Consider the following 27,959-nt stretch of genomic DNA (forward strand, 5'->3'; position numbering starts at 1 on the left):
ATGATGAGTAGAGGGGACAATGTCCTCTTTTTTCCTGGATGAGAAACTTTTTGTGATGAGGTGTGCCACGTAGAAGGATTTCCTGACTACTGTGGTGATGTGATTATCAAAGGAGAGACTACTGTCCACCTGTGTCCCACGGTCTCTTATCACACTTTCGGTGTTAAGTGGACTACCGCCTATGTGGTAGTTCATGGGTACAGAGTTTTTACCAAAAGGGATGACAATGCACTTTTTGGCACTGAGCTTGAGGCCATGGCTTTGACACCAGGCATCTGTCTCAGTGAGGCCCTTTTGTAGGATGTCCACATCGTTAGGAGTTTTGATTATGGCTCCTAGTTTGCTGTCATCTGCAAACTTTGTTAACCAAAGACTTTCTGTGTTAGTCTGTACTTCAGAGAAGTAGAAAAATAGGAGAGGACCTAGGACTGAACCCTGTGGTACTCCACTTGTCACTGGTCTGAAGTTGGATTTAGAGTCTGCTACTTTCACAGTGTGGGGTCTCTCAGTGAGCCAGTTGGCAACCCATCTTGTGACATAGGGAGTTATACCTAGTTTAGTGAGTTTGTCTATAATTCCAGCATGGGGGATGGTGTCAAAAGCCTTGGCGATATCTAGATAGGCAGTGTGAACCACCTTCCCCTCATCTACGGCTTTGGCGACCGCTTCAAAGAAGTCTATCAGATTTAGGAGACATGATCTGCCTTTTACAAACCCGAACTGGGTAGGGTCCAGAGTTTGGAGATTACCAATGTCATTGTTTATAAGTTCCATGATGATATGCTCCGTAGCCTTGCAGTCCAGGCTCATCAGGCTAATGGGGAGGCAGTTCCTGAGGTCCGTGGTGGCTCTCTCTTTGTGGAGTGGGATAACCGTTGCTGTGCGCCATTCAGTGGGCACAAAGCCTGAGGTGAGGCTATGATTGAACATGGTACTTAGGTGGGGTGCCAGTTCATTCTGTAGTTCTTGTCGAACGCAGCCTGGGATGTTGTCAGGTCCCATGGATGCTGTGTTCTTGGCTTGTCAGGCTCACTCAGTCTCTCTCAGAGACTTCTTAAAATAATATCTAAAATATTACTGCTGGGATAGTCTGCAGAATGATATAATTTCTGGTCATCGGACTTCTAGGTCCCAGGCAAACCCCCATTGCTGGCAGCTGGTAGCATTTAGCATCTACCTGTAAACATACCTAGATAAGGTCTTTTGCTCAGATCTTTAGTAGGTACTGAATGTCATAAAACAATGGCATTCCTTCATGCTTCCAAAGTAGCAATTACCGCAAACACAATACAGAAAGCATTCTAGTACAGACTTTGTGTCTCTACCTGCATTGAAACCTGTCAGATAGCCTCTTTATGGCCTAGCCTATAAAGTGATTTAATTTCAAATATGTTTCCAAAGTTTGCTGGAATGAGGTTAACCCTCTGGTTTCCTCTAACATATGCATTTAAACAGTTGCAACAGTGTATGCACATTTCTGTTTTCTTCCAGAAAGGCACACTGTGGATGCATTTTAAGCACAAGCACTTTACAAACACCATTTCAACACAAATATCTGTACAGAGCAGTTTGATATACACATGACATACAGTTCTAATACATTTGTAACACAAGCATCGTATATAAATTAATTTGATATTCACAAATGACATGTAATGATTTACAATATTCCAGCTAGCTGTGCTGGCAATATCTCCATTTGTCACAACTTGCATTCTCCCTTGTTTTTTTACTCTGAAACATTATTGCATATTTGACACAGAAGTAGGCATAACATGTGGATACAATGTGGGTAATGGATACATGACAATCCACACATTTTGCCAACTCTTTTATGTGATTGCCATGGCAAACAGTCTGAACAGGCCACTCCTACATCCTTCCTCCAACTTTAGCAGCTATTTTCCCACCAGTTTTGTTCCTTTTTGTGTGTTGTGGGTGTGCCACTTTATTTATAATTTATAAATGTGGTTATGTAAGGTTGCTTGTCACTGATCTTTTCACCATCCTTGCATCTGACAACACTGCCATAAAAAAGTGCAGGAAGCCAAACTTCTAGGTGTTATCTTTGACAATAAACTTTCATTTTACCCCCATATAAAGCAAAATATAAAGAAAACCCATAAAAACTGGGGTGCTTATATAGAAACAAACATTTTTTTGCTACAGCAACCAAAACTACCCTTGCAAAAACTTTTTCACTCCCCTCTCTTCTGTATAGTGCCCCTATCTTAACTAACGTACAAAATTCTACCCTAAGCAAGTTGGAACAGTGCTGCAACAAAGTTGCAAAGTTTGCCAGAAACTCTAAATATCACACACACCACTGTAAACCACTCCTAGAATTAAAATGGCTTGAACTACCAAACCAACTTGCCTTTATACAGCTATCCACCTTGCACAACCTTATTTCCAAGCCTTCTGCCTGCCTTGCACTAGCCAGTCTAGTCACACCTTACACACCAAATCGATCCCTATGATCAGAAGACAAAAATCTCTTAGCTATCTCAAAACCCACAAGAAAACTTGGTCACTTTCTGTATTCATACTCTGTCTCTATACATTGGAATTCACTACCTCTAGCTACCAGGACTATGCCTGGCCTAACCCATTTCAAAGCCTCTTTAAAAAATCATCTCAAAAATACATGGCTCTGCTCCTGCATAAAGCCTGCCTAGTGCTCAGATCTTCCTCTTCTCTCACATTTCAATCCCTCACAAACTGGAAGATCCCAAAGCTCTTCAAACTCCTTCTCTGCTTCTATATCATATCCTTAAGCTACTGCTCAGGCTTTATTGCTTCTATTCTCTTAACTCTCTCTCGCTATATGTCTGCATCACTAACTTTCTGGCTGCTATCCGCGATGGTGGTGCTGCGGTAGCGTTGTCGCCTCACAGTAAGACGCTGTCTGGTTCGATTCACAGCTAGAGCATCTTCTGCATGGAGACATGAGTGAATGGGCGTACCTTTGTTGAAGGTTGTGCATCAGGGCTGGTAACTCGGCACGTAAAAATCAACTACCAATCATTAGCGGACCAGAGTTCCGCTGTGGCAACCCCTAACTGGGAAAAGCTGAAAGACACAAACAAGCAAACAAAACTAACTTTCTGGCTGCTCCTTCTACATCATGTATGATGAGAGTGACTATTATTGTCTGTAATGTTTTAACTGCATAGAACTGTTTAGATGTGTAGTAATATATGACAACATCTTGTAGCAGTTTGTTCTTTCAACTTATTTTTGTACAGTATTTCTAATGTAATCTTTATTGTATTGGATTATACTGTATTTGTTTTGTACTGTATATGGAGCTTTTCTCCCCGGGCCTCTGCTGAAAACGGGTTCTGTAGCCCAGTCAGACTGCCCCGGTAAACAAATGTCAAATAAATAAAATAAATAAATATATTAATATATATATATATATATATATATATATATATATATATATATATATATATATATATTACACACACACACACACACACACACACACACACACACACACACACACACACACACACACACACACACACACACACACACACACAATTTTCTTGTGTCCCTGGACTGCTTCTAATGACAAAAATAATATTCTTGCAGACAAACTGGCCCAATTTAGATTTGAAATAAGAATCTTTAGACATTACTCAGGAGATATTCCGACTAAATACATTGGAGGTATGAAGGGTATTTCAAGAACTATTACAGTGATTAAAGTCCAAAACTACATAGTAAATTGCTGTTATACAAAAGAAGACTGATTTCAGAGCTTGTAGCGCTTTTAAAGAAATTCACTTACTAAGAAAGTAACATTTAAAAGAATCTTAACAAGTTCATAAAAATCTCATCTGCATCAAAGAATATACACAGCATTGCAGGTACTGTCAGTGTTTAAGATTACTCAAGCCTTGGAAATATCTACCTGATTCCTAAAAGCTACTAAAGGTATCTAGAGGAAAACCCTTTATGTACATTACCTGTGTACCTGAAGTGTAACCTAACAAAGCTGGTAACTAAAATCACAGGGGGGATTTAATAAAGCATACACAGTCATTTCTCACCGTATGGATATCAGGGCACGATGCCCACATGGCCGCAAATATTTTTAGATTCAGTAAACTCCATGTAGCAGTGCACACTCACATGCAAACAAGGTAAATATCTCGGCATGCTAATTAAAGCATAAGTGTCTGAATTGCATGCTAATCAAGCAAACCAACATGGTGGAGTGATTCAACAAGCTCTAAAGTAGACATGTCCAACCTGCGGCCCGTGGGCCGCATGCGGCCCTCAGAGCTCTTCCATGTGGCCCTCTACCTCTAACTCCAACATTGTTGTACGCATGTCCCAAAACACTTTTTTGCTGTGTTTTTCATGCCCATGACCTGTAACTCTAACATCGGTGTGCAGATGCGCCAAATCATCCTTCCAGTTTTTATTTTTTTTGCAGCAAAGAAGGGTCTATGTGTTCGTGCCAAAGAATCAGTGTGTGTGAGTTCTTGCTGAACAGGGACTCGTGTATGGATTTGCCGCCACTGCCTTTTGAAAGAGACAGCACTTAACCTGTGTTAATAGGTAAGTATGGAATGAGTGAGTGAGTGCATGCATGAAAGCAGAATGTTTGTGTGTGAAAGTAGAAGACTGTGTGTGTGTGTGTGTGTTTGTGTGCATGACAGAGAGAGAGAGACACATGCACAAATAGGCTAATGACGATCAGTCTACCTACTGAACACAAGTTAGCTCACAAATATATCTTACATTAAAAGTGCACTTTCATTAAATTGCAGCTTTCTTGACAGGGAGAGTATTGTATTGAATATGAAATCATACCTCTCAACTGTATGGATTTTCAAAGAATGTCTGAATTTTTGCCTCCTCTTCCAATTAGTGTCTTTTGCTTAGGAATAAAAGTAGTCATCCAAGGTAATGCAGTTCCAGTGAAGAATGAGACAGCAGCCTAGGGTTAATGGGTCAGTAGTGGACTTTTGCGCTCATAACCTGTAAACATCGGTGTGCATATAGTTTTTTTTTCTTTTGACAAACAAAAAAGCACCCAGCACTATTTTATCATTGGGGAGTTCTAAGCAGTGGTACATTGGACAACAGTAAGCATACCTTTGGTGGCTCATCAATACTGGCAAATCAGGTGGACACAATGTCATTTTTTAAATGTTGGGGGTTTTGGTGTGTATGTGTGTGTTTGTGTTGGGAGTGCTGCAACAGCAGATGATTATTAAAGAAAGAGACTTGCAGACTGTGGAGAATATGTTTCTTTGTTTCAAAATCTGATATTTGGGCACTAGGCATGACAAAAGTAGATTTTTTTAAGACATAGCTTCTTGCCATTTACAGTGGATGGATATTTACATTTAATGGACAATGTTAGCAGTATGAGTGTGGTCCTGTAGGGATCTGGAGGATGCAAAGTCTACCACTGCCAATGCCTTGTAAAGTGACCTGGAAATGGATATTGGGATGTTACTGAAAAAATACAGCAAGTGGGCTTTGAAATATAATTTAATTAAACAAAGTGCACTTGCAATTTACAGGTCATAATTTAATTTATTTCAGGTAGTCCAGATCCTGGTAGATTGTATACCATTAGACTTAATTAGGGAGAGCTATCATTCTGGGGAAATAAGCAGCCCTAGTTTCAGTGAAAGCTCTGTGGTTGTTTGCAGGTAGGAAGTTGCAGGATGTGGATGCAATGTGTTTTATTATTTTTAATGCATTTGTCATTTCAAAGCATGGTTTTCTTTGTCACAATAGAAGGCAGGATTGAATGAGCCATATAATGCTTAACTGACAATGATAGGATAGAAACATTATATGTGATGTATAATGTTTGCAGCTACAGCTGTTTCAATGGTGTCTGTGATGCATAACTATGTTTGGGCCTGTGTCACACTTATTTTTCGCTTTGTCCAGATTTCTTGCTCTACGGTTGAGAGGTATGGTTCCATGCTAAATCAGAAGGTTGTATTTACCTTGGAAGACTTTTTTAGCATAATTATGAGAAACGGAGCTTTTTTTAATATCTCTGCTTATTTCCAATATAAACTGCCATGTAACCTTGCAAATAACTTTCTTGTTAAGCTACTTTAATTCTTTTGGAATTGGCAGGTATGCTTCATTGGTTCAGACGTAAGCATAGAGTGCTAATGTGACTTTGATTTCTTGCAGCAGTCTGTGGTTTACTTATCACAATAACTTTTCTGCGTTTCTGGGCGTGTGATCAATATGACTGTTTTAAAGATGTTTTCCAAAAATAAATAAATACATAATAAATAAAAAAAAATAATCCTCTCTGCACTTTGAGCTATAGACAAAGTCTGGGAATTTGTTTTTTTTTTCAAAAGCGAAGGTCAGCATTACAGCTCAGTAAACTGTCAGTCTGTAAATAACGTCTGCACAAATTAAAATGTTTGAATGTCAAATGGCTTTAGATTGGACGGAAGTTATATGTTTACTCCAGTATGTAGTATGATCTTAGAGAGTTTATGGATTTCTTATTGATTTACATTTTGCTGAGCAGTTGTCAGTTGATTTATTGATGGTCCTTTTGGTGGTGGGAAATTGCATGGATGAATCCATCTTTTTTTCAGATATTTTGACTTCCAGACAATTTCATTCAGTGAGTCTGTGCCATGTGATTACTGAGGTTGCCTATTTTAGAAGTAGGGGCTCCTTTTGTGTGTGTAAGAGAGAGATTTAATATGTATACTGAATATATTTTTGCAAATGGAATTCTTAGTTAAATAGACCCCTCTTCTTGGGCAAGTAGACTTGAGTAACCAACATTAGATCTTAACCATCCAGATAGGAATGTTTAGTATGTGGATTTTCCATCAGGTTTGATGAAGGCTATGCTACTTACTCAAGGCGTACATTTATGACTATCCATCCAGTTGTCAAGTTGCTGAACTACTTTGTTTGATAATGAGAGGAGCTTTTTACAGAAGTTGAAGGATTTTGTGTCAAGAACCTGTCCATACAAAGTGGCTTGTTTATGTTGCATTGAAGACTGTGATCTTTGTAGTGAGCGTTTTAAATATAACCAGTATTTCTGAGGTGGAGAAAGACCACTAAGGCAGGATCTTTCTTAGCCTAGAAAGCAAGCCAGTGATGAAATGTATAGGGACCAGTGAGAGACAGAGAAAAGCAAGAAGCTTTTTAGTCTGTTTAGATAACTAAGTGAACTTAGTCCTTTGACCTTTTTTATCAGAAATGGTTGTGGTCTTTCTTTTGGCATGGTATTTTGCTGAGGCACATGCCAAAAGGGGCGTTGCACTCAATAATTGCTCTTGTAAAGGAAGAATATAGGCATGTTATGACCTCCTTGTCTCTGGATGATACCCTTACTAATGAGGTGGGCCATGTAAAAAGCTTTCCGTACAACGGAGACAACATGGTGGTCAAAAGTCAGGTTTCTATCAACCTGGGTGCCCTAGCACCTCACGACTGATTGTGTCCTTACAACATTGTTATTAATGTGATAATTTGTGGGGACATCACTCTCCTCAAAGGGGATGATGATGCATTTTTTGGCATATAGCTTGAGGCTGTGTTTCTGGCACCAGTCATTTGTTTGGGTGAGACCCTCTTGTAGCTTATTCAGAATTGTTTTATTAAGTCAGTAATGTGAATTCTTAACTTTATTGCAAATTTGTTGGCTTATTTTTGTGGATTATAGTATTGTAGGACTGCTAATATTGACATTTTATGTAGTTGGACTGCTGGTGTGGTTTTCCCAGTGAGAAATGCTAGTGCTATAGTGAATATCTGTTTATTTATAAAAAAAAAAAATATATATATATATATATATATATATATATATATATATATATATATATATTAACTAAGATGTTAGAGTTAACTGTTAGATTAGAGAATTAGAATTAGAATGAGAATTAGAATGTTAAAGCAAATATTAGGCATTTATTACATTTATTCATTGTTCGAATGCACCTACAGTATAGCCAGGAGATCCACTTTAGTCTCCTGCAGCAGCGAAAGAGTTAACTATATGATATATTTTATATGCGGCCCCAAGACAATTTCTGTTCACTCAATGCGGCCCCAGCAAGCCAAAAGGTTGGATACCGTGTAGACTCCATGCTGGCGTTCCCCATGTATTTGAAAACTTTTTGAATACAGCCATGGAAAGGAGTCTACAAGGACAGAAGAGCAAGTAAATGTTGTTGGATTTGTACAGAACTGACCTTAACCTGTGACAGCAGACACATAATTCCATTTCTATACAAGGTGAACAAAACCAAAAGAGAGTAACAATAGCAACATCTCCTTTTAATGTGCCATGACGTAACTGCTGCTTCGATCCCCACCCCACATGAAGAATACACTTGTAACTAATGCAGGCAGCTAAAAGTGGAAACCCCATGAAACAGACTATTCATACTGGCATGTAAGCCTATGCTGTATGTAGCTGATGGAATAAAGGCATAATGTCTCAAAAACAGTACTTCTCTGTGCAGATATACGACCAAGTAATACCCTCCCTTGTGTGTTCAACATTTGGCTCCCCTTCAGTTTTCCTGGCTACATGGTTGCCACTCATGTAGATTCAAGGATGTCAGCACAGTGAAGATACAAACGAGGTCTGAACTAATTAGTATTGCTGAATCCCACTACATTGGAATAGTGTAGGGGTGTTTGCATTGTGTTGGTCCTCTCTGTGTTTGTTTTCAATGGATGGCAACAGTGAATGAGGACATCAGGGAGATGGGTCAGGTTAGACTTACAGAGGTGTACATGTAGGTCTGTGAAGGGTGAAAATGCATGTAAACAGTGCACAAGTCACAAGTTCTGTTTCATTAAGATGCAACCTCCTCTTTAATTATTGGCAAAATGTGTTGTCTCTGTCTGCTTTAAGTACTTTTTTTTTATTATTTAGGTCATTGTTTGCATGATACAGTGCTTAGTGCAATTATGGCAAATGAAGGAATGAATGGCAGGTTTTCCTGTGCTTGTCATGTAACCATTCCTGTAGCAGCACGTGTATGTGTACGGCTGGAGTAAAGATGGTCCTGGGTTCTAGCACAGGGTGTACAACCTTTACTTCATGTTTTCTTCTCCATGTTTGGGTAATATCATGGGAACAGAGGAAAGTAATACCAATTTTGCTTGTGCTTACCTTATTTAGGTGGAGAAGCACGGAGGTGCACAGAGGTGCACATAGCACACTAATAAGTAAGCAGCAGGTGTATTTAATAGACACTAATTACAGCATAAATGGGTGAATGTCATGTTAATGAACCAATCCAACACAGTGGAGTTATTCAACAAGCTAAAAATCATCCATGTAGACTCAGTACTGTTTTTTCCTGCATACTTCAATACTATTTGAGTAGAAACATGAAAATCTACAGGGACACAATGCTTGGGGCTGCTGCTGCTTTAATCCATCTGTATGTGCTACATGCTGAAGCCAATGGTGCTGCTCCTAGTGCTGATAGGCCTAGGCCAAAAAGGAGAAGAGTTTTCAGGCCCCAGGTAACTTATCAGATGCTACGTGACCTGGAGATTATAGAGCACTACAGAGTGGACAGGGGTACATTACAAGAACTCTGTGACCTCTGCCACCTTCAACTCAGAGCCACAGCCAACTGAGAGAAACCCATCCCACTGAAAACTAAGGTCAGTATAGCCCTTAGATTTTTTAGCTACAGGTACCTTTCAAAGACCAACAGGGGATATGCTGGGGGTGTCACAGGCATCAGCATCCAGGATTCTCCACCAATCCCTGGATGCTAAGCTGATACATGCCAATGAGCACATATGTTTTCCCCATAGTTCTGAGGAGAAGCCAGCAATATGCAACAGTTCTGCCATGTAGCGCTCTACCTAAAATACTGGGTGACATACATTGCACTCATGTACAGATGACCAGGGCAGAATCTGCATTAACTACAAGGGATACCACTCCATCAACTGTCAAATCATGTGTAATGGCCAGGGAATTATCTTGAATGTGTGTGCTGGCAATCCTGGCAGTTATCATGACTCCCATATCTGGCACACATCACAGCTGTACCAGACATTTGCTAGGGGGGACATCCCACAGGGCCATTTGCTGGGGGATGCTAGATATGCAGTGGAACAGTGGTTGATGAAATTCATCAGAAGTGCAGAAACAGCCACAGAAAAATGCCATAATGAGGCACATGATTAAACTAGAAGCATCACAGGGCATATGTTTGTGTTGTTCAAGTCACAGTTCCGGTGCCTAGTTACTTCTGGTGGAGCCCTGCAGTATAATCCATGTACATGTACTCAGATCTTCACAGTATGTGCTGTGCTACACAGTCTGATCCTGTGGAAACAGCTGCAGCAGGATCATCAAGGGGGGTCTGTATTAGAACACTGAATAGTCTAAATATCGAACAGCCTAAAGGCCGAAAATGCTGGACATCAAACTCGCTATTGTGGGAGGGCTGCACCTCCCACACCCCCTGCTAATTATATATACCACCTCTGGGATCGCATTATAGTGAGGAAAGTGCAAATAGTCCGATCTTCACTGTACCGTGATCTCACTATAACAGTTAGCTGAATGGCATTTTTGCTGTAAAATGCCATTCTCTGAACTGACTCTTTGAACATGTAAACGTAATATAGACCCATCTAGTGGAAGGGACACACATGCTTCCACCAATGGCTAGGATATCACAGCCACAGTGAGAGGAGGACTTGGGAGGAATCACCAGCTGCTGTGGCTAGAGGCAGACTTAGGGGTGCTCAGTATGCTCTTGCATTGGCTAAGAGACAACACATAGCACATTTGCTGAGCACCTAGGGGCCTAATACCTTTCTCCTACTCAAATACATGCAGCAGAATTGACGGCAGGTAACTCACACAACCTTTACCTCCCCATGTATTGGCTGTGTACTGCTTGAATTATAGCCAGCCCTGAATAAAACTGTGTCAAAAACTGAAATTAAATGGGGAAGATAGACAAGTGGTGAAATGGAGAGCAAGTAGGGGGGAAAAACAAAGTGATAGCAGGGCAAGAATGTGCAGGAGGGAGGTAGGAGAGAACCATAGCTATCCATTTCTTCAACAGTAAAAAGTGATCATATGTGCAGAATATTAGCTGAATTTGCAAATGTCACCTCCGAAGAGAGGGGTGACTATGACACAATCATATTGTATAGCCAATTGGACCAAATCAAGTGTGTCAAAAAGATGTGTGTGAAATGGAGAGATATGTATAGGATGAACATTTTTGTGGGACAGGTGGTTCCCATTTTTTTATTTTTTTGAGAAAGAGAGGAATGTTGGGGAAGAGATGTAGGTATGTCTGGGTCACATAGGTTGATTAGGTGAGAAAACAATTGCAGACAGGGCATATAAGACAAGACACAGGAATGGTGAAGGACACAACAGGTTGGTGAACACCATGGTTGGGGTGAGGGTGGGGATATTTGGAACCTGTGGCCATCGAGCCGGGTGACAGTGAGAATCGAGTCCTCATCCACTGGACTGTCATCACTATCACCTCACTGCACTAATGGCTGTAGTGCCTGACGTCTGTGTCTCCTCCTGGTATTCTGTATAATGATGAAGAGCAGGCACTCCATCCGGCATAGGTGTACATCAACAGTATGACTTACAATCCTACACACCAACCCTGGCAGTTTGTCACTGGCAATAAAATCACCCCCCCGCCACTGCTCCTTGAGGGAACCACTGGCCTATCCTGTGGAGCAGAACTACCTGAGGGGCCAGGTAGTGCAGGGGCAACAGAGGGGGTACTGCCAGGTTACATCCCAGATGTGCTCAGCCTCTGTGCCGTAGCAGGTGGAGTGGGGGCAGGTGATACTATGGGGCAGGCCTACCCCACTGTGTTGTCGAAAAAAAAAAAGAGAAGATAAGGGTTGGGGTGAAAGAAAAAAAGGGATAATGTTAATAACCTCATATGTGACATACAATGCATTGATGCAATTATCTGACTCTGTTCTGTTACCTTTATTTTAAGACTACCAACTCCTAACAAATAACTTTTTCACTTGTAAGACTACTCACCTCATAACAGATGCATCATATATTACAGACTGCAGCAAGCAATCTTATTATGCATGCATATATTGCACATATGTGCGTTCCAATTATACTTATTACAGTTTACAGCAGGCCATTCTACATTGGTCTTGATCTGTGGTAGTATGGCAGGCATGCATGGTGAGGGATTGAGATTCTGTGCTCAGATGGGGTGACCAGGAGTTCAAAGTGTTTGTTGGATTCCTAGTGAAGGGACATGGGCCCACCCTCACCCCAACCATGGTGTTCACTGACATCTTGTATCCTTCACCTTCCCTGTGTCTTGTCTTGTGTGTCCTGACTGCTATTGCTTCCTCACCTACCCAACCTACTGAAGTTAAACTGCAATACTAATGAAAGCTTAACAGTATTGTATAGTTGGGAATTGTGGTTTTTGAACCCACAACCTCTGACTACTCTCTAATACGGTACTGTTATTTTGGCCTACAGACTAATGCATGCATAGTTTCCTTTTACAGTTGAGAGATGCATGCTCACTTTTATTTTAGAATATGGAACTCTTGCTTTGTGCTACAGACTAATGCATGCATACTTACTTTCACAGTTCAGATACGCATGCTCAGTTTGATACAACTTATAAAATACCCCAAAAAATTGTCTTTAACTTTTAATGCTGTAATAACAGTACTGTTCTCCAGCATATATACCGCATGGTTCTCTCATCTGGGACAATCTAGCCCTATGGGTTTGCCCATTCAGTTCTCTTTCTGTGGCAGCTGTGGAAAGAAACAGGACAGAGCAGAATACCATTATGAATATCAGTTCTGACTATATTCAGCTTCTAACTCTTACAAGCAGTCTCTGTAACTGACACTTACACATCTGTGGGGTATCCCTAGTCCTACACTCCTTGATCCAACATTTGAGAGTATCCCACTTCCTCCTCTGGAGGCCATTGTAGTGGTGTCTACATTGTTCACCAGTGTAGGGGATACTGGTAGCACTGGTCAAAGCCAAGGCAAGACTATCCCATGCCTCTGACATGTACTCTGAGTCAGAATAGTCTCTCTGCAATAGCCTGTGCCCATGTACTTTCACTAGGAATCCAACAAACACTTTGGGCTCTTGGACACCCCATCTTTGAGCACGGAATCTCAATCCCTCACCACGGCCACCTGCCATGCCAATGTAGAATGATGTTTTCTGCCAGTTGCAGTTATTGCATTTACTGGGAATGCACACACTGTTTGAAAGTGTTGCGTGATGGTAAGGTGCTCAGCATTGCACACCTTCAAGCACCACATTTGCGAGATTTTAAGCAGAGCAAACGTAAAAGCATTTGAAAGTGTTATATACACCTGTATTGGACCCCAGTACCATCTGTTATGAAAAAGGAATGGATCAATGCATTAATAGGTGGTGCCACAGATTCAGTTGAGTAGCAGTTGTATTTTTGAGACTGACCAGCAACTGGCAGACTTAACTGCTGTTGCCTACACCTGCTACTTAACTGACTCTGTGGCAGCAGGTATTAATGCACTTAATGCAGTGATAAGTTCCTTTTCGGGGGCAGATGGGACTGGATATGAATACAGCTGTATCTAATATGTTTAAATGCTTTTGCATCAGTGTTGCTTTAAAGGATACAAATGGAGAACATAGAACAGTGGTGACATGGGGAGTAAGCAGGGAGAAGAACAATATGAATTCCCTGCTAAACTGTGACAATTAGGATTGATTGCATGAAATACATGTACTGCAAAACTGACTCTGTCGCAGCATGTGCCAATGCATTGATATATTCCTTGTTGTTTGGGCCAGATGGTACTGGGTTCTACTACAGGTGTATGTAGTACTTTTACAGGTGTCTATGATAATTGACATACATTTATATACAGGTGTCATTCACCATGACTTAGCAATGGTGCGCAATGCACACCATTGTGCAATAATGCTTTATAAAAAAGAAGGGGAAAAGATAGGACAGTGGTGATATGGGAGGCAAGCTCAGGGGAATACAAAGGGAAATCCTTGCTAAACTGTAACACTTACTACTGATTGTGTAAAATACATGTGCGACTTAACTGACTCTGTGGCATCACCTATTAATGCTTTGAGCCATTCTTTTTTGGGGACAGATGGTACTAGGTTCGACTCCAGGTGTGTATATATATATATATATATATATATATATATATATATACATATGCTATTAAGACAGTTCATCTAATGTACAACCTATTTATTCTATCAACTTTCTAGATGTGGAAGTGCAATATTACATATTTGTGCATATGTTATGAGCTGTTGTCCCCCCATTATGTATGCCTTTGGTCTTGCTCAAAGGGGATGGCACGTTTGTTTCTGTTTCATTGTAACACATGTCTATGCAGCATTTTATTGTCCCTCTTTCTGTTTATGTATCCTTGCATTATGTTGGCCTTTGTGGAGAAATGTTATACAGAATCAGTGGTATCTGTGTAGCCCTGTACGTCATTGTGGCATTTCTCACAAATTAGTGAACCATTAGTGCTTTGACTTACATGGAATTGCTATCTGCATTTGCTTGTAAGGTTTCACAGCCAGCAACACTGTCATGAGATGTAAAATCTTGCTTAGACATGCCTCATTAATATGCATTGCATGATGAGTACCATCGTGGTAGCAGGTACACGCCGTGAAGGCTCTGCGCGAAGCGTGCACACAGTTTATTGAATCCTGGGGACAGAGTAAAAACGGAATTCAACTAAAATGACTCACTCTTTGTGGAGTGATTAAGGAGTAAATAATTTTGCTAAGAGACGTGATTAGCAAATGTCTTCATATTTTGTTATCAGCAGAAGCAGCGTACATTTAGCAGTCCAACTGGCACTAATAAGAAAAAGAAAAAAAAAACTAAATTCAAAGGAAAATCAACATAGCATGACACTTGCATATATGTAATTTACTTAATGGTGCTTATATAATTTACTTTATATCAGAGAATCATATAAGGCTTGGGTTAATGTCTGATATAACACCCTAGTACTGTCTATGGCTGGTCTCCTATGCTGGTATATCAAAAGGACTTAGACACTGCTACCAACACTTTAAGTGCATTTTCCATTATGCAGTCTTTGTGTTTTATTAACAAATTTAGGAGAAACATGAAGGAATGAAACATAAATCAGAGAAGTGTTAAAACCTAGCCCCCTGCTACTTATACAAACAAATGCATTTTAATTATATGACACAGAAAATCTTTCCATTTAAGAAGCTGCTCACAGCTGTTAATACAGAAGCATGGATGTGAAACCAAGCAACTCTTCCTGTTCATCACAGATATGAGAAAGGAAATGACATCATCATCACCATCATCATCATCACCACCACAACCATTATCACCATCATCATTATCATCAGCATCACCACTGTCGTTGTCATCATCTTTCCATAAACTTCTTATCCTGTTGACGTCTGTAGTAGTAAAAAATCTAACAAGGTAGACCAGACATCCTTATCCTCAGCAGAAGTCTTCAGCTCATTCTGTAGGATCTCCTGGTGCTTCCAGGCAGGTTGTGAGTAGTTCCTCCAACATGTCCTGAGTATTCCTTCTGCATCCTGCAACTCAGGGCACATCCTCCTAAGGTGCCCAAGCCACCTCAAATGACTCTTCTGACTGAAGAGGAAGAGTGACTGTACTCCAGCACACATTCAGATATCTTAACTCTTCACCCTATCATGGATAGCGCACCCATGAACTTCACAAAAATGAAACTTATTTCTGCTATTTGTATTTCCTCTCTCGCCTTTTCTGTGACTACCCATTGCTCAAGGCCACAGGAAGAGATGGGGACACAGACTGACCAATGAACTGAGAGCTTCAGCTTATGACTCAGCCCTCCCCTCATCATCACAGTATAACCCCCCCCCCAAACATACTGCTACCACTTTGTCTATGCACCAGTCAGTTTCGTGGTCCTCTCTACCTTCCTTCATCTACAGTACCCAGGAAACTCCTAACCCTAAAGTTGATGTTTTTCCTTTACCTCATTTGAACAGAGCAATCTACCCTGAACATAGCTGTGAAACAGGTAATTGAACTGTGCAGGTAAATAAAATAGTAGCATGATATGGTAACATTCTAACTAAACATGTGATACAGAAGTCTGAGAGGATACTTCTTAAAGGAATCCACAAGCACTGCACACTTAGATTTGACTTTAGTGAGACTGAGATTTTACTTTAGTGAAAAAAGCAATATTTTCAAACCTCGGCACTTCAGAGGTTCTGACAAACAGGAACCCAGCATGAAGAGGATTCTCCAACCTTTTTAAGTTAATACAGACAGCTCTGTATAACTATAAATTTATTTTAGTTTAACTGTATTTGTTGACCAGGGTAGAGCACTGATATATGAGTTCATAGGTTCATAGGTGTATACAAGGCTAATGACCACTAGGGCCTTTATAAGCCTAGCCGTGCAACCCAAATCTGACTCATAAGTCTTATGCTTTAGACATTTATATAGGGGGTGATTTTTGGTTATAACATGATTTACTGGTTGCCTCTGTCTATCAGAGACATAGGCACCAGACCAGGGGTGAATTTTGAGTTTCCCATCTAGTGGTCCAAGTTATGCTTAAATAGGGTTAGGGAGCGACTTTGCTTCACATGGTTGAGGAGCCCATTTCAGAGAATATCTGTCCCTCTAACATGTCTTATTTATGTCGCAAGCCAAATTTAGGTCTTTGGATCTAATAATTCTGATGTTTGTCTCGCCAGCATGCAAAAGATCCATCAGAGCAGCATCCAAGGATGCCTTGTATGCCAGCCATAGGTTGCCTCCCACTAGTCTGTATGAGACCAAGTTTCCATGGGTCTGTTCAGACTTGGCCCAGAAGCGCTGATTGGTTAAGCAACTTGCTGAAAGTCACATAGTTAGTTAATGGAGTGTGAAGTAATCAAATCCTGGACAACTGGACCACTGGAAACAGCTCATTAACAGCTCCTTAATCCAATTTGCCAGTTGCCAGACAATCTGACCTTAGAGTGTAAAGACTTGACCTGCAGGCAAATTAACAACAAGCTAATGCAGTAGCTCCTGTAAGCATAGCACAGCAACTGACAGCTACAAGAATTAAAGGCATTTATAGTTGCTGGCCAAGGCAAATTCCCTATTCATTCTGACTAACTGATTACATCATTGTTACATCATTTACTAACTCAAACATTAAATATCCAATGGGCCACTACAGCTGAAGCAGGAAAAGGTACTCAGCAACTATTGTAGCTGGTCAGTTCGTATCATTACTCAGCGTAGAGAATAATCGTGCACTTGCAGGGATGGACAGCATAAAGTAGATACCTTGGCATCTTACCAAACCAAATTACATTACGTATCACTACTCAGCGTAGAGTATAATCGTGCACTTGCAGGGATAATCAGCATAAAGTAGATACTTTGGCATCTTACCAAACCAAATTACAGCCATAGAGTACTTTAAATGGGAGACCTCTGTTCATGTTTTTAACTACGGTAGCTGCTGTTGGTCATTATACTTCTCATAGCAAGTTATTAGGGATGATAGTGGATGATAATCTTACATTTTACCTGCATATACAAAATTACATAAGAAAAACTCAAGGCAACTAAAGCTACACTTGCCAACACTAACCCCCCCCCCCCACACACACACACACACACACACCTCTTTATAGTGCTCCCATCCTTAAAAAACTTCAGGCTTCACAAAAATCAAATCTTGAACAATGCTATAACAAAGTTGCTAAATTTGCAGCACATACCCCTTTCAAAACTCACCACTGTATAGCACTAAAAATCATAAATTGGTTAGAATTACCCTGTCAACTAACATATATACAACTTCTTACTACCTATAAAATTATCTAGCATTCATCTGCCTGTCCAGCACTGCAAACCCTTCCACACAACTATCTTACCAGTTGATCATTAGGAACGAATGACCAAACACTCCTGTCTGTCCACAAACCTATCATATCTGCTGGGCAGTGTCTGTTCTCATACCATGTTGCTAAGGCCTGGAACTCATAACTTCTATCCATCAGGTCTATACCCTCCCTCCCTCCCATCCTTTAAATCTATTCTGAAAGACTTCCTAGCCAAACACTGGCTCTGTTGTGGCTGAACACCAGGATAAACTCTATCCCTAAATGTGAACAAATACCTATTCATACCTTATGTCTCCTTTCTCCTTTTTTCACTCACTTCCTCACTTCTACTAATTTCTCTCCCTTAGCTTTCTCTGTAAATATACCATAAGTCAGCTTTTCTCTCACTTTTATTGCAGTTCCTGTTTGTATTAGACTAACTTTTCTATAAACTGGCTAAAATTTCTCTAAGTATTAAGTCATCATCATATAACTTGTATCTATTCTTAATCAGTGTTTTCATATTATGTCTAATTTGGTGTAATTACTGAAACTGTGGATGCTTTTTGTATTACTTTTGAAGACTGTAAAATTGTTGTTCTTAAAATGTTTTGCAATACTTTGGAGCTTGTCTACAAGGGCCTCCTCTGAAAATGGGCTTCTACCTAGTCAGACTTTCCCAATAATCAAATGTCAATAAATAAATATACCACCTGGACAAATGGCAACAGTGGACAACTACCACCACTGAAGATTAAGATATCCTTGTCTTATCCCCGTTAAGAAGGCATGATGATAAACAGAAACATGGCCATTTTGTAGGTTTAAACTGGCAATAGCTATGTAGTTGGGATACTTCTCTGACAGCAGGAAAATAGAAACAACAGCTGATGCATTTGATTTAGGAAGACTACATTCCATTCCACTACAAACGAAAAGTGTATCATACCTCCAACCTTTTAGCATGAAAAATCTGGACTAAACCTTAAACCGGAGGGACAACGGCCCAAAAATAGGGAGATATCTTACATTGTATTTAACTGTTTTAGGATTTGTTTTCAACTGGTAGTCAATGAAAAATCACTAAATGTAGCCACTCAGCATAAATTGATTTGAATAATGTCTTTAATCAAGTATTATCTAAGGACTATAATTCATTAATTAGTTTTAAATGAATCCTGAAATTGCTCATAACAACGCTCCTTATTAAGTATTTTCATTCCCAAACAAATACAAGTTTTTATGCAATATAAGTAAAAAGAGATGCTTTCAGTTGCACATGCACAGGTAAAGTAAAATAAGTGAATTACCTTCAGTTTGTGTTCTTTTCTGTTAATGATTACAGCTGTGATTTGCTGGTCCATGAAAATGAGAATAGTGCAGAGCAACGCTGGTATTATAGCAGCTGGGATCGTCCACCAAGGATTTGGGCCCAAAGGATTAATGAGCCAGCCACGGTCAGGTCGAGTGGGCTGAAAGGAATTCATTAATAAAACACTGTAAAACTAACTAAAAATAATGCACACATAACTTTTAAAAACATTTCTAGTGTTGCGTTTTCACAAATTCAAGTAAAGTACAAGGGCAACATACACAAACGATAAATATAAAAAAAGTATATGATCAAATAAACTGCAACACAAACTGGCTTCCTAACTATATACAAAAAAAAAGAGTAAACACAACCGTACCCCAGCAGAATGCAAGTTACTGCCACAGGCTTAGCACTGTCTTCTGGGAGGGTAGCCACAGTCTCACCTTCCTTCACTACATGGAACAGAATGACTGCTATTTCTTTTTGTAGGTTCATAGTTAAGTACAAAGCAAACCATTACAAGCTTTACTAAAACCCTATTCAAAAGAACCTTCTTGTCTCAAGAGGGCAAACAAGACAGATCAGGAGAAGAATTTGAGGTGGCCTACCCAAATATCTAGGTTTAACTTGAAGGTGGCAAAGATGCTACTCTGCTTGTTATGTATTGGAAGTTTGTTTCAGAGGTGTCTGATACGTTGAGGTATAAATCTATCACACCAACATGTCTTATTTATCTGTTGATGAAGGTTTAGTTCCTATAACAGGGTATTGAAGGTACCAGTTGTTCTGTGAAGAAATGGGTAGTCATATAGGGTTGGATCTTTCATGGCTCAAAAGGCTAGACTCAGATCTCCACAGAGGAGTCTGTAAGAGACTGAATACAGAGACAGAGAGAGAGAATTTCCAGTCTGAACAGATAACTAATATTTTTGAGGCCATCAATCTTTTCAGCTGCAAATCTCTGAGGTCTCACACTAAGTTTGTAGATTTGGAATTTTTCCTATGACCCTCTCAAAAATATCATTCACAAAGGAGTTCATGATATTCTTTGCTTCAGAAAACATCAAGATAACCTGTTTCAAGACCGTATACACATAAATCAATTAGCTGTCTATTCGACTCCTTCAGCACTTCTTTCCATCTGTCTTGGCTGTTTTATTAACAACTTTCTGTGACCATTTTTTAGCAGGAGTAGGGCTTTGCTGGTTCAGGCATATTTAATAAAAACTTCATTAAGTACTTTTTCAATATGAATGAAATAAAATTCTAGACACTTCGTTACCTGAATATTATTTAGAGCAACAGATGTCATAACAATTAATATTTTAGAATATGATTCTAATTTGTCAGAATTTGTATTTTTTTCCTTTAAGTTTGTTGTCACTTTGCTTTATTTAGTATTTAATATTTGGAAATATATTTATTGTGCTCATCTTAGACATTACAATTATAGCAAAGTACACATAATAATCAGGAATGATAGTTAAGTCTCATTTGTACTATTCCAAAATGTCAGTTTATGAAGATAGTATTTCATTACATACAGGTAACGCTGAATGTGTGCATTAGAGCAATCTCTCCCCTCCTTTTGCTTAATGGTTCATTTGTGCATTTAAATTTTCTGAGAATGTAAGAAAATCTTATGTGCTCCTACATTTGCATTTTTGAAAGAACACTAGGTTCATAGGTTCAAAGGCTGGTACTAGGCTATCGGCCATAGGGCCTATACAAACTTAGCCATAACAATTCCCTGGATATTTCTTCCCACACAATTTACTTCCCCGGACCCCTGTCTAGCAGGACAGAACGTGATCCCTAGGGTGAATTTCCTTTCTCCCATCCAGTCATCAAGGTTCCTTTTGAAGAGGTCCAAAGAGGTGCTCTGCTTGACATGTATGGGCAGTCTATTCCAGAGTCTGGGGAGTCTCTGGGTCAGGAACCTATCCCTCCAGCATGTCTTGTTTATTGTAATGACAAGGTTTAGATTCCCTGGAGCATGTGGCTCTGAGGGATTGGGATTTCTTTAAGTGTAGCATGTCCAACAGCTCTAGGTTTGACATGACCTTGTATGTTAAGCAGAGATCGCCTCAGAGTAGACGGTATGCGACAGAGTATAGCTGTCATTTTTTAAGGCGGTCAGCATAGGGCATCTGCTTTAGGCCTGTGATTCTTTTAGTGAGGTATTTCTGCGGCCTTTCCAGTTGTTGCAGATGTCTTGAGAGGTACATACCAAATGGGGAGTTGTATTCTATAATGGGTCTAATGAGGGATAAGTACAGTGGGACAATGACCTCCTTTTTTCTGGATGAAAAGCGCTTAGTGATGAGGTGTGCCACATAGAAGGATTTCCTGACTGTTGTGGAGATGTGGTTAGTGAAGGTGAGACCACTGTCCACCTGTGTCCCTAAGTCTCTTATCACACTTTCAATGTTTAGTGTACTGCCACCTATGTGGTAATTCACGGGTACATGTTTTTTCCCAAAGGGCATAACTATACATTTCTTGGCAGTGAGCTTGAGCCCATGGCTCTGGCACCAAGCATCTGTTTCTGTAAGGCCCTTTTGTAGAGTATCGACATAATTTGGGGATTCAATAATGGCTCCCAGTTTGCAGTTATCTGCAAACTTTGTTAGCCAGAGTCCCTTAGTGTTGGCCTTACTTCAGAGAAGTAAATGCCAAACAAGAGAGGTCCTAGGACTGAACCCTGAGGTACTCCACTTGTCACTTGTCTGCAGCTGGATTTGGAGTCAGCTACTTTTACAGTGTGGGTTCTGTCAGTAAGCCAGTTGGCAACCCATTGAGTGATGTAGGGATTAATGCCCAGCTTAGTAAGTTTATCTATGATTCCAGAGTGTGGGATGATGTCAAAGGCCTTGGCGAGGTCCAGATAGGCTGTGTGAACTGCCTTACCCTTGTCCACGGCTCTGGAGACTGATTCGAAGAAGTCAGCCAGGTTCAGGAGACAAGATCGGCCCTTCACAAACCCAAACTGGGTGGGGTCCAGAGTTTTAAGGTTGCCAATGTCTTTGTTTACAAGTTCCATGATAATACATTCCATGGCCTTGCAAATCAGGCTCGTCAGACTGATGGGGCGGTAGTTCCCGGGATCCAAGGTGGATCCCCCCTTGTGGAGTGGGATAACTGTAGCTGTGCGCCACTCAGTGGGCATGAAGCCTGAGATAAAGGTATGATTAAACATGGCACTTAGGTGAGGTGCCAGTTCATTTTGTAGTTCATGTAGTACACAGCCTGGGATGTCATCTGGTCTCATGGATGCTGTATTCTTAACTTTGGAGAGTGCATTTTCTACCTGTGTGGCCATTATTACCGGAATTTGGTAATCTTCCGGTAATGAGATGGGCCATTTATGGGGTGAGAGGGGGGTGAAGTTGGCACTGAATTGATCTGCCAGGATAGTGGCAATATCCTTGGGATCAGTATATTTAATGCCATTCTGTTGTAGCTCAGAGCAGATGTGAGCATTGCCATTTAGATTCTTGACATAGTTATAGAATGCCTTGTGGTTGTCTTTGGAATCTTTGGCAATTTTATTTTCGTAACTAGCTTTGGAGGATTCTATGAGGGATCTCAGCTTCTTACTGAGGCTGATAAGAGAGTTTTTTGCATCCTGGCATTTTCCTCTTTTCTGCAACAGTTTCTTCCTTTTGTTGTAAAGTTTGTTTATGGCAGTGGACCACCAGATTGGCTTCCTTTTTTTGGAGCAGAGCATCTTGGTTCTATTTGGGATGGCACAATTCATGTATGAGTGGATGTGCTCGCACAGTGCCTTAGTGTAGGATTCAGCAGTCAAACTTTCAGTTCCCGTCTGCATGGATGTCATGAAGTTTGTCACTTCTGACTTGAGTAGCATGAAGTTGGCTTTGGAGAAGTTTTTTATGGAGGTTTCTTTACTGGGAGGTGGGGGTGGGATGTGGATGTTAAGGGTGATTAGCTTATGGTCTGACCTGACCAACGAGGGGGTGACCATAGGTGTGGAGCATCAATTTCCCATATTGGTAATGACCAGGTCTAGGATATTGGAGCCCATGGTGAGACTATGGATTAGTTGATGCAGGGCATTGGAATTTATGAATTCCAAGAACCGTTGGGCAAAGGTGTTGGTGCACAAGTAGTTTTCCCAGTTAATGGCAGGGTAAAATAAGTCTTCCCTCACCTGACTGTTACTGAAGAAATTTAGAGAGGTGAAAAGTCTGTCTTTTTCATGATTTTGGAGTGTAATCATGGCACATCTTGCACTGCAAGGTAGTTTTAAAGCTTTTAAAATGGTCAAAAACTACACAATGCTACAGAGTAATTTTAATATGGCAGCCACCTGTTTTTGCCTTCAAAGGAGCAAAACATCCATTTGTTAAGGGCAAATATTTTGTTCTATACTATCAATGTAAGCAATGGCAAGAAAACAATTTTAATGGAAATTAAAATATTAATAGAAATATCTGTCCCTTCTGCCTCATGTATATTTTTCAGGAGTCATTGCTGCATGCATTTCATAGTATACTGAAATGCTGGTATTTTCCATCTATGGTACACTTTGTCAAATTACATAATAGTTAAAAGTTCATTATATTTAAAGTTCATTATATTTAAAGTTCATTATATTAACTGCTACATATTTCCTTGGGTTTTCCCTGTTCTTTATGCTTATCTGACAGGGGAGTTAGTGTATTTAATTTCTGGGGCTGGGGGAGGGGTCTACCCAAATATAAGTTGATTTTTTTTTTTTGTAGTTTCATAGTTTCATAGTATAGTACTAGGCTATCTGCCCTGGGGCATTTGTAAGCCTAGCCATAGTGATGTGGCTTTTGCCACCCCATGAAATGGTACAAAAATGTACACAATAAATCAAGAATACTGTGCCTCTGTCTAGTAGTGGCACAATGAAGGTCCCTTTATATAATAAAATTAGTTTACTGTGCCCCTGTCTAGCAGTGACACAGATGTGACCCCTGGGGTAAACTTACGATCTCCCATCCACTCATAAAGATTTCTCTTGAAGAGAGTCAGTGAGGGGCTTTGCCTAATACAAACTGGGATCCTGTTCCAAAGCATGGGAAGCCTCTGGGTTATGAATCTATCCCTCCAGCATGTCCTATTCATACTTGTGCCGAGGTTTAAGTCTTTAGCTCTTGTGGTCCTGATGGATTTGGATTTTTTTGAGGTGGAGCATGTCCATCAGATCCTGATTGGACATGGCCTTGTACGTCAGGCAGAGATCACCTCTGAGCAGGCGGCATGCTACTGAATAGAGCTGAAGTTTCTTTAGTCTGGCAGAATAAGACATATGTTTGAGACCCTTGATCCTTTTGGTGAGGTACTTTTGTGGTCTCTCCAGCTGTTGCAAGTGCCGGGTGAGGTACATACCAAATGGGGCATTGTACTCAATCATGGGTCTGATGAGGGAGGAATATAGGGGTACAATGACATCCTTGGATCTGGATGTGAATCCCTTCATGATGAGGTGTGCAAGGTAGAATGTTTTTCTAACCACTTTGGCAACGTGGGTGCCAAATGAGAGGTCGCTGTCTACTTGGGTCCCTAGGTCTCTGATTACTTTTTCCGTACTCAGTGGGTTGCTGTCTATGTGATAATTTGTGGGTACTTTGTTTTTCCAAAAGGGATGACTATACATTCTTTGGCATTTAGTTTAAGGCCGTGACTACGGCACCAGTTGTCCGTTTCAGTGAGGCCTTTTTGTAGGATGTGTGTGTCTGCTGGTGTATCGCCTATGGCGCCTAGTTTGCAGTCATCTGCGAACTTTGTCAGCCACAGCCCTCCCATGTTTGCTTTAACATCTGAGAAATAAATGCCGAACAAGAGGTCCCAGGACAGATCCCTGTGGGACACCACTTGTGACTGGCTTTGAGTCTGACATTGCTCCAGCGATTTTAACTTTATGGGTTCTGTCCTTTAGCCAGTTTGCAACCCATCTAGTGACATAAGGGTTTACTTTTAAGCTGTTTAGCTTATCTATGATGCCTGAGTGGGGTATTGTGTCGAAGGCCTTAGCCAAGTCCAGGTATGCTGTATGGACTGCTTTGCCCTCATCAATGGCTCTAGTGACTGTTTCAAAAAAGTCAACCAGGTTTAAAAGGCAGGATCTGCCCTTTACAAAGCCAAACTGGGTGGGGTCAAGTGTCTGTAGGTCCCCTATGTCTCTGTTTATGAGTTCCATAATGATTCTTTCCATAGCTTTGCAGACCAGGTTAGTTAAGCTTATGGGGCGGTAGTTTCCAGGGTCTGTAGAGGCACCCCCCTTGTGGAGTGGGACCACTGTTGCTGTACGCCAGTGTTCAGGTACATATCCCGAAGTAAGGCTAAGGTTAAATAGCATTTTTATGTGTGGGTTTAGCTCCTCTTGGAGTTCACGTAACACGCACCCGGGATACCGTCAGGTCCCATTGATGCTGTGTTTTTGCTTTGTTTAGGGCGGTTCTCACTTGGACATCTGAGATGACAGAGAGATTACATTCAGCTGGGATAAGTATTTCTTCTTTTGGGGGTGAAGGAGGCAAGAAATTTGCACTGAACCTGTCAGCCAGAATGTTAGCAATATCTGTGGGTTCAGTGTATTTTTTGTTGTTGTAAACCAACTCTGAGCATATCTGAGGATTTCTGCCCAGGTTTCTAACATAGCTGAAGAAGGCTTTGTGGTTATCTTTAGTGTCCTTAGCGATTTTTCTCTCAAAGTTTGCCTTGGATGTTTTTATGAGAGAACGTAGTTTTCTGCTAATGTTGATCAGAGATGTCTTCCCTTCATGGGATTTCGCTCTGACATGCAGTAGCTTCCTTCTGTTGTTATACAATTTGTTTATGGCTGAGGTCCACCAGACAGGACGTTTACATTTGGTGGAGAGGGACTTGGATTTGTTTGGGATTACATGATCCATGCATTCTTGGAGATGTCCATAGAAAGCATTTGTGAAGGATTTGGCATTGTGGGATGTGGTATCCACTGGCACAGTGGGCTTAAAGGATACCATCTCAGTCTTAAGAAGAGTGAAGTCTGCTTTTGAGAAGTTTTTCACTGTGGTCTTTTGTGCTGGGGGTGGAGGTGGGATATGTATATCCAGGGTGATTAGTTTGTGGTCAGATCTCACTAGTGAGGGGTATACTTCCGGTGTGGAGCATTTTGTCCTCATGTTTGTGATGATCAGGTCTAGTATATTATCTCCCCTAGTGGGAGAGGTGACTAGTTGTTCCAGTGCATTTGAATTTATGAATTCCAGGAACCTTTGGGCTAGGGTATTAGGGCTAGAATAATGTACCCAATCTAGGTTTGGGTAGTTGAAGTCTCCTAGTATGATGGTATTTTGTGATACATTCATATCCTCCAATGTCTTCAGGAAGGCTGAGTGGGGTTCTTGAGACTGGGAGGGTGGTCTGTAACATGCTACCAGTTGTATAGCAGTTTTGCCTATGGTTAGTTGCAACTGTATGGTCTCTGATGCTTCATGTGTTGCTACTAACCTGGAGGTGTGGGTGTCCTTTATGAATATGGACACTCCCCTCCCTTTGTGGTTCAGCCGGGTTTTGGGGCGAAAAGCATGATATGAGGTATAGCCTGGTAGCTGGGGTGCTCTCAGGAGCCTTGAACCAGGTTTCAGTTACTGCACAGACGTCGATGTTCTCCATGCTGAGGAGTGCATCAAGTGCCTGCATCTTGAGATTTAGACTTCTGGCGTTGAGCAGCATTACCCTTAGTTTTTTTCCATTTTTGTTTTCTAAGGAGGTGGGTTTGTCTTTTGAGCCTTGCCTAAAAAAGGCACTATGGGGGTGGCAAGAGCCTTAGCCAATATCCGGAAGCCCAGTGATGACAGGTGTAAGCCATCCCTTGGGAAGCAGCGTGGCTTGTCTAACATATCATCCCAGGCAGACAGACATTGGATCCTCTTAGAATGACACCAGCACTTGAGCCAATTGTTAAAGCTGATCATCTTGTCTTTCTTCACTATCTCCTCTAACAATGCTACCTGTATTAGCCCAGATATGACCACTCGCCTATTAGGTGTAACTATTGACAACCATCTTAATTTTGATGACCACATTAACAACACCATTAAATCAGTTAACAAAAAAATCGGTACTCTCTACAGAATTAAACCCTTTCTTACCCCATCTGCTAGAAAAACTGTGGCCCAGACCCACCTGATCTCCACCCTTTTCTATGCCTCTGCTATATATACAAACTTGTCTAAAAACAACATCACCAAACTTTCTACCTGCTACAATAGTATTACTAGATTCATTACTGCTACCCCTTTTAGAACCCACCATTGTATTAATCTCAAGCAACTAGATTGGTTAGAACTCTACAACCACTTACTCTATCAACAATTAATTATCATTCATAAGACCCTTTACTACCCGGATGCTACCCCTAGCCTTACAAGACTGATTTCACCCTATAAAAACCTAGCCACACTCATTTCGGCTAATAAACTCCTTGTAGCCTTAACCAAATCAAAGAATAAAGCTGGGGACTCATTATTTTCAAATTCTGTCGGGAAAATCTGGAATCAACTACCTCAGGAAATAACAAACCTAGACTCTAAATCCCTTTTCAAAAGACATATCAAAGAACGTCTTAAAACTCAATGGCTATGTCCTTGTACTAATCCTGACTGAAATTACTTCTCCACTACTCCCAACTTCCCCCCTTTTCCCAACTTTCCCACTACAAAACTTATTTTTACTGTAGACAGATTTATC

At 40.6% G+C, this 27,959-nt stretch overlaps 1 protein-coding gene across 1 annotated transcript in view; it reads right to left on the reverse strand.

The window, feature by feature from the left end:
• Positions 1-27,959, reverse strand: part of SLC4A10 (solute carrier family 4 member 10) — a 3,247,445-nt gene that overhangs the window by 592,910 nt on the left and 2,626,576 nt on the right. Inside the window, exon 18 of the mRNA XM_044074780.1 lies at positions 19,225-19,386. Within this exon, the coding sequence (XP_043930715.1) occupies positions 19,225-19,386 (162 nt within the window). The remainder of the gene's footprint in view (positions 1-19,224; positions 19,387-27,959) is intronic.

Source organism: Protopterus annectens, chromosome 6.part0 (genome assembly GCF_019279795.1).
Source record: "Protopterus annectens isolate FY-2018-M chromosome 6.part0, PAN1.0, whole genome shotgun sequence".
NCBI classification, from domain to species: Eukaryota; Metazoa; Chordata; order Ceratodontiformes; family Protopteridae; genus Protopterus; species Protopterus annectens.